The sequence below is a fragment of the Pyxicephalus adspersus genome, chromosome 3 (assembly GCF_032062135.1).
Source record: "Pyxicephalus adspersus chromosome 3, UCB_Pads_2.0, whole genome shotgun sequence".
NCBI classification, from domain to species: Eukaryota; Metazoa; Chordata; class Amphibia; order Anura; family Pyxicephalidae; genus Pyxicephalus; species Pyxicephalus adspersus.
This window is the reverse complement of record NC_092860.1, coordinates 22,043,795-22,052,499: the sequence shown is the minus strand read 5'-3', so window position 1 is coordinate 22,052,499 and position 8,705 is coordinate 22,043,795. Positions and strand designations below refer to the sequence as shown.

Genomic DNA, 8,705 nt, shown 5'->3' with positions numbered 1-8,705 from the left:
AATTTTTCAGACCTCACCTGGCAATGGTTCATGAGTGCCCATCTGGCGAATGGGAACTATGAAGGCATGAAGCCCTTTACACTCTCCCTGGGTATACAGCTGTGCCAACACTACCGCATGGTTTGATGTCTTTCCCACTGTGAGGATATAACATGTCAGTGATACAAACTAATTCAACAAGTCATACAGAATAAAATAAAGACTAAGTCGATGGGCTTATTTATTGTACAGATATAGCTATCTTAGACCAATCTGTTTATAATATAATCTTTTTTTTTTGTTTTATTGTTGTTCTATACTTCAAAAGCCCAATTGGCTCAAATTACCAATTAATAAAAATAATTTAAAGTACAATACATAATTTTACTCCTGCCTGAAATGGTTCCTTCTGAAATGGCTCTTCTTTCTGTAATGTTAGCCCACTGTAAATGTTGGTTTGTTATGTTGTAACGTTGAATGTGAATGTTTGCTATGTACACCTTTCTTTGTGAAACTTTAATAACATTTTACTGAAAACAAAGTGCTAGCCCACTGACTCCAATACTTTCTGAGTCAGTAAAAAGTAGACTGATCAGTAAAGTTATATAAATTTATGGGATCAACATTATCATTGGCATTTTTAGAAGGAAAAGTTTAGTAATTTATCCTTATTGAAGTCCCCAATGACAGGCCTGGTAAATATTATAAATGTAGTTTTTTGTACGCCACTGACTGACTAAGAATATTGTGTTTCAAGCATCCTTATGTTGTTTTCTCAATTCTTAAGCATTCTACTTGAATTTGTTCCCAATCCTGTGTTAAACTCCCATCAGTTGCTTACACCCTCCAGGCCACCACTTGATAGAGGACACGGTGGGGCTGTTCAGTACAAACTCCTGAGTAGATGGGTCATAGGTGGCTGTTGTCTCCAGTCCTCGAAGGTGAGTTCCTTAAGAAAAGAAAAAAACCTTGAAGTAAATATATTAAACAACATCCCAACACACCCCAAAAAAGGGCAAATGGCAATGTAAAGACCCTTCCCAGAGAGACCTGCAGATCACCTATTTCTATACTTTGAAGTAACATTTATCATATACCATATTAGCCTAGCCCTTGGCAAAAAAAAAGGCAGTTACCATGTCCCATTTCAGTCTGCGCGTATGTCCCAATGATCTCCAAGTTCCAGGCACGCATGAAGAAACGGTCCTGCTGTTCTGGGGTGGCCTGGCTCATCAGAGTAGGCAAGAACATGCCCAAGTGAAGATCAAGGGGCTCAGGTCGGCCCCGATGCACAAAGCTGTGGGAGGAGGAGGAGGATGGAGCAAAGAAAGCAAAAAAGATTGGAGGGTGATGTATTCATCACAGGAATTAGTAGTGACAAGTGTTTGGAGAGAAGATAAAATCGGGTGGTGAAGGGAAAAGTGATTACATAAGGAAGGCAAGGTGGAAAAAGGAAGAAAAAGACAATATTATGGTAAGTGAAATAATTTATGAGCAAATAGATTGATTTTACATGCAAACTACAATCACCTAGCACCATGCGTACTAGAAAGTAATGCTGACCTGACATTGTCCATCAAAGGGTTGACAAGTCAGATATCATCAGTAAAGCAAACTACAATCACCTAGCACCATGCGTACTAGAAAGTAATGCTGACCTGACATTGTCCATCAAAGGGTTGACAAGTCAGATATCATCAGTAAAGGAGAACAAAGTACAGTCTTGAAAAGCACAGGTATAATACAAAAGTTTTATCTGTTTTATCTTGACTTCTGGTTAAATGCCATACACACAAACAATGCATGAATATATTGTTTATAAATCACTGAAATTGTCCTTGGCAAACCAAACTCAAAGCTGATAATAAAAAGTGAATACTGTAAATTTCCCAAGGCAGGGAAGTTTGATGTCAATATGGCCATTGTTACGTGTGCAGTGGTACAATGTGTTACAGAATTGAAAATGGTCATTTAACCAGATAAAACAATGTCATGGATTTATGACAGGATTGTAAAAATTAAAAAAAAAAAAAAAATCAAGCAATCTATGAAACCTTCTATGTAAATTTAGGTGAAAACCTTTTGACTTGGCTTTGCAAGAATGTTTCCATTTGCTGCAACGAGTATCCAAATGCAAATTTGGAGGTAAATTATAATATATATCTGTCCCGGACCAACTAGCATCCTTTCATACCCACAATCTAAAACCACACGGCTGGAAGGTCCCAAGCACAGCCTGGCTGCATTGTGAACTACTACAGATATGTGCAAAAAACAATTTGCAACCTCTTATCATTCACCTCAATGGGAAAGGTTAAGACCACAGTTGAACCAGTAGCAAAATGCTGTGGCTCATTGCGGGTCTGAAATGGTCCTTACATTTTTGTCTAAAAGCCTGTTTTATTACACTCTACAGAGAACGATAATCTGTACAAATGCCTTACCATCATGGTGAACAAGAACCTGTTTTTTAGTATACCGAGATACAAAAGCAGATGACCTAAACGTCCATGTTCATGAGTTACAAAGTGATATTCAGCTACAGAGTCAAATCACTGAAATCATAATCACATCGAATACAATCAGGTAAACAGTATCTGACACAATCAGGCAGCGATTAAAGCATAACATCTCAATAGCCAAAAAGAAGAAAGAAAACCAAAAAGCCAATCTGACATTATAGGTGCAAGTTATTTGTTACAGGGAGATTCCTTTCTAACGATCCAGTCACCAAAACTTATAATATACAGTAACATGCTTAGGATTTTCTCCTGCACACCTAGGACTCTACTGCAACACTGACTGATGCTTGTTTGGCCCGAGGTATGAAAAAAAATAAATTTGAATAGGAGCCCAGAGATGTAAACCGCAGCAGACAACCCACCCAAAGTTTTGAAGTTGGGCATAAAACAATATACAGAAAACAAAAAGAGAATCCCAACATTGTAGGTAGCAGCAGAAAGGCAACAGGTTCTAATGTTAGGTAGAAGCATGCAAAAGGAAAGGTGGCAATAGCAGATGGAGATCATAGGCACTGCCGGGACTCAACAACAGTGGAGCTATACTAAAACACCACCAGGTAATTCTGTATCTCTTGACAGCATGCTATAAGCATCTTCCTTTAGCTGAGCAAATAAAGTAAAACTAAACCTTTATCACTTATTTTTTACCAGAAAACTGTTAGAATTATCTCTCCCTTTTTACAAGTTTTATTAGGGTTCTTGGGAAGCAATTCTAAGTTCAGCCAAATAACCCTAAATCGGGAGAAGAAAACTTGACTGAGACGAATGGATCATTATACGCGTAGATAATAATTGGCAGTCTGACCACTGGATGTGCCATTTTAAATTGTGCCTGTCTTTTTGGACTGTATTTCAGGGAAAGCAAATGTTGTTCATTGCCCCTCTGTGACAGAAGGAGACACCGTTTAACTACTACAAAAATTGCTTGTTTTGGATAGAATGACTCTTAGGCTAGGTACACAGGTGCAATTGTTCTCGTCCGAATTTCGTCTCAGGGCTTATATCAGATGGGAATCTCGTGTGTGTACAGGGCTCGTCGTCTGAACGACCGTCCTGGTGGATCCACGGATGACGAACGTTCGTAATGGAAGCAAAGTGGGAGAGAGCGCAGCGGGGTGCTGCTCAGTTGCTCTCCCCATAGAGCAGAACAGTGCTGTATGTACAGAGCTCGTTCATGCAGCGTTCCAGTCCTTGGAAAGGATTGTGAAAGCCCTAAAAATCACATAAATATTTTTATTTTTCCAAAATGTTATGTTTTTCTGCTTTGGAACGCCAGTAAATCCATGCTTTGATACTGGCTGCATGCTGGCACCTTTTATATGTCTGCAGATACCACTGGCCTCCTATATACTGTACTGAATGCTAGTTATATAGCTAACAGAGTTGCAGGTCTCCCTGGTACTCGCACGATACCCACCACAAACACTAACCATGGCCAAGCTCTGTTTGGGCATAAGTGCCAATAGCTTGCATGCTACGGGCAAGAGGCACCCACTTCTTTCGCTGTGTGTCATCGCACTGCTTTGCCAGCATGTCAGTGAACATGCTGAAATGTAAGGTGAGGGGATCCACCTTGGAGCCTAGACATGTTCTAGAGAAAAGACAGATGGATCAAACACTACGACTATAAAAAACAAAACAAAAAAAAAACCACAAAAACATTATATCTATAACATCAACTATTCCACAATCATTTACTCTCTAAAGATTATTTAAATACCAATATTAAAGTCATAAAGAAAATACAAAGTGTCAATACGTGTAAACAGTTATACATTGATTATTGGATGCTGGGTGATTCTACATTCTTACTCTAACATTGCACAATTTTATGATTTTATGTTATATTGTTTATTTCTGACATTTAAAATGGTAAACTAAATTTTATTGGATGACTTTGAATGGTCAGAGCTACCAATTCTTGTTCTGGCTCGCAGTACTATGCAGCCAAGCTGTACTGTTAATAAATCAATATGCTTGTAAACATAAACCAAGCCAATCATTGCCCTTTAGTGCTGGGTGGAGCTCTGCAGAACTTTGTGCTGGCAGCGTGTCTAGTTCATAACATGTATACCGGTGACAAACCAGCCTGGAACTAGTAAATAGACCATAGGTGAAGCTCAAGGTATCTATTATAAATAGAGCACAGAAGGGCAATGTGTTCATAGTTCAAGTGGTGCAATCAACCAACAATGAGGATACGTGACAGCATAAAGGAAGGGGGAGGAGAACAATACATTACCAGTATGCGTGAAAAGCGAGTAATTGCTTTGACCAAAAATGTATTATCTTAAGAGAGACATGTTAGTGTGACCCTTTTTTTTTTATATAAAAGCCAATCATTTTTCTGAAAATGCCTTCATTATTCATGATTCAGCCCGAGTACAAACTTTTCACCAACTTTGCTCCATGCTTATTTTGGGTTGGTGACGCTAAAATACTAAAGTTACACATAACCAACCAACTTTTATTTTTAAATGGAAGCCAGCAGTCAGCCCTTTTATATCAGGAGTACCTGTACTGGGATAAAGTTTGGTCTATAATGTTTGGGAGAGACATTTTTCTTTTTATTTATCTCTCTGTTCTTCAGTACACATTTCAGGCTTAAAGTAATTTGCATATATTTCAGGTCACCATGTAGAATTTTTAACACTTTTTATACATAGCCCACCCCCTCGCTAATTTCAAGGCACTATAATGTTTGAGACAAAGTAATAGCAGGTGCGTTTTCTCCCCAGAAATTTTCTTAAGATGGGTGGGAAGATGCTGTAGGTCAGTGGTGGCCACTGTATTGTAACCCAATTTTTCAGTAAGCATCCGAAAACATCTAGGTGGATATTAAAACTATAAATAGTGCGGCACCTAAACCCGTGGTTACTAAAACTTGCTGGATGAAGTGCCCAGCTAAAAGGGGCTGGGGAGAATACTGAGGGTATTATATAGTGGTCATGTTTTCTACCTTGTTTCGCATCTCTTGCATGCAATGAATGGCTTTTTCCAATTTTTTTTTGCTTTGAGAAACTCCTGCGTTGCCTTAGCAGTATGCTTGGGATCATTATCTTGTTACAGGATGAAGAGCCGTCCAATGAGTTTGGAGTCAATTGCTGGAGTGTGAGCAGATGTGTCTATACACATCAGAATTCATTGTGCAACTACAATCAGCAGTTACATTAACAATGAAGATAAGTGTGCCAGTACCCGTGGCTGCCATACATGCCCAAGCCATAAAACCCCCACCACCATGTTTAACAGATGAGCTGGCACGCTTTAGATTCTGAGCAATTCCTTTTCATCTCTCCACTTTCCCTGTGCCATCACGAGGAAGACTTTTTTTCACAATTCTGCAGGCTCATTTTTGATTTAAACTTTTACACTGAGAAGCAGAGGAGTAAAACAAAGAAAAATGTTCCAAACTTTAAGGAGGGTACACCTCATATGACAGGGCTCTCCTATCCCACAGTGTTTTTTGCAGCATCACACAGAGAACACTTTGAAGGACACCATATGCTCAGCACCAGACTCTGCATTTCAGGAATTAACTGGAATTAGGTGTAAATAATATGTGCATATCAGTATTAAATCTGTTTTCTAAACTTGCCATAGGTTAAGGTTTCAATACACATTTAAGTTAGAGGTCCATGAGCACAGGGAAACTAGCATTTTCAGAATGATAGGTCAGTAATGTCGGCATCCATACTTCACTCATGGAAGGTTTTCCTATTCAATAAAGATTTAAACAAAGAAAAACAATCCAATTTGAGAGGACTATCACTGGTTGTATTGTTCCCTAATTTGGGTTTGAGACCAATGTAACACAGTGGAGTTTCTCTATCTATTCAGGTATAAGGAGTAAAGTGCACTGAATGTGACCTTAGCATTCAATTAGTTCATATGACTTTATCTGTTCAAGAGATTAGATTGTGATTCTGCACAACTCCAAACTACACATACTTCTCATGAACCAAGGCCGATCTGCTAACTAGATTAAAAATTTACACATGCCTAGCATAAAGTCAATAGGTCACAAACATGGCTTTTGCTCTCCGGATATAATACGGTTGTGCTCACAAGTTTACCAACTAACAAACACCTCAAAACTTCTGAAACAAAACAATTTGAGTCTAGGCCAGCCAAAATTTAACCAAATGGTCCCAACCACAAATGCTATATTTAGAAAGACCTACAAAGAGAAGCACACCTCATTGCTATGAAACCTGGAGGTGAATTTAGGGAAAGGAGGGGTGGAGTCAAGCTACAGAGTTAGAAAACTCATTCTTAAAATGGGAACTAAAGTCCCTCTTTTCAATTTGTATAATCAGGCAGGTTATCATTGCAGAAAGGGATAGACCATGTCCTTTCGGCAATAATGCATCTTACCTGCGTGATCACGCCAGGTTTCTTAAACCCCCCCCCAAAAAAAAAATGGTCAGCTGCGCATGTGCAGCATCAGCTTTAGTTGCCAGGTATACCTGGGGAGTATGATGTCATCCCAGCACAGCCAATCAGGATGTCCGAAGAACAGAAAGCAGATGGCGTCGTCTGGCGCTGGACCGTGAACCAGTGAGTTTGCCAGGTTTCATTCTGTTTGGCTTTAAGTGGCTGCAGAAGAACAAACTAAATGACCCAAGTGGCCATCACAATATCCCAACCCCAACAATATGAGCGACCTCAGAGAGATAATCATGTAGTTTTTGCTTGACATAAAAAGAATTAACAGGACCTGAAGTTTTTTTTTTCCATAAAAAGAATGAGGCAACTTTACTGTAAAATAAAGAAAATCTTTTACCACTATCAATAGAAACTGTAAGCTATCATTAATACTGAAGAAAGCAATACACAATACAAGAACAATTTCATATGGAAGTCATTGTACCAGGCTGTGCTGCCCAGCTGTGTGCGCCAGGCACAACCTTGGAATTCCCTCCTTTCCGGCTGACATGCAATAAAAAATAGCTGCACCCTGCAAGTCTCCTTTTTCATAATGGATGGGGATGTCATTGATGTTCTACATCGAACAAAGCACTATTTTACTCAATAAAATTATGTTCATCCCACCTGGCATGAAGACCTACCTAGGATATATTAAACCTAATTAAAAGCTCAATAAACCATTTCACCGATGGTGTGGAGGGTGCAGTTAACTTTATATATTCAGAAGAGTATAGAAACTTTTAAACAGGACCATTTTATTAATTCCTCCCCTGCTACGTTTTGTTCAATGGTTGTGTTTTTCTGTGATCATTGAATCCAGCTAAAAACCATTAAAAATGTTTAGTCTGATCACTCAGGTTTCCTAAAATTGTTTTACACCTTTCAAATTCTGCCAGTGGTATGTAAACATTTGAGCACAAATACATAAGAAATGGCACTCAAGATAAACTGCTATGTCCCGTTTATGAACTGAAAAATAAATACTTGATTTAGAGGAGCTACCGGTTTAAAAGGTCATTGATAATTAAAGCAGACTTCCACTAAACTTGGTTGGCTTGGGATAGTGTGTAGAAAGTTTAGTGCCCCCGTCTTGGTTTTTTCTTCTTATTATCTGTCTGCCATGTGGAAACTTTGCTTCAATACTACTTTAAAACAAGACTTCCATTATTATACATTCTACTACAATAAATATTACAGCACCTTACATAAGTCAAACATTTTTTTTTTTTTTTTTTTTAAGAACACCACACAGATAAACAAGAATTTCCACTACTTTAGTCTACCACCTATTAACAGTGATAGTATAGGTTTATTCAATAGAGTGGTACAAAGAGCGATAATGACCCATATAGCAAGCAGTTTTCAGTTTATTACAGTCAGATAAGTAAAAAACAACCGTTGATTGGTTGGCTTGGTTTCCCTATATGTTCAAAGTAACCTGGTTATCTAAATACGAGACAAACAGTCCTCTCTCCACAGAGAGAATCTAGTAAGGTCCTAGAATATACTTTTAATGTTCCATGTCGCCTTCTTTTCACCATATTACTGCAACCTACATCAGTTTCTATGAAAAGCAAGAAACTGCTTAGACGAACAAGATAAAGAAGGGCTTTGTGGCATACAAACTTTTAAAAAAGTGCATTTTAAAAAATGCCCCTCTTACCCCGGCGGACCACCAGCACTCTTTAGTAACGACCTGGCTGTCTTTGGGTGGTTACTGAAGAGCTGGGTCACAATACAGGGACTGCCACCCACCTACCATTTTCCCACCCA

The 8,705-nt window shown here is 38.7% G+C and overlaps 1 protein-coding gene across 1 annotated transcript in view; it reads right to left on the bottom strand.

Annotated features, from left to right (window-relative positions):
* Positions 1-8,705, bottom strand: part of ACOX1 (acyl-CoA oxidase 1) — a 20,289-nt gene that overhangs the window by 6,983 nt on the left and 4,601 nt on the right. Inside the window, exons 3-5 of the mRNA XM_072403220.1 lie at positions 3,932-4,092; positions 821-928; positions 13-137 (exon numbers count right to left, since the gene is read on the bottom strand). Coding sequence (XP_072259321.1) covers positions 13-137; positions 821-928; positions 3,932-4,092 — 394 coding nt within the window. The remainder of the gene's footprint in view (positions 1-12; positions 138-820; positions 929-3,931; positions 4,093-8,705) is intronic.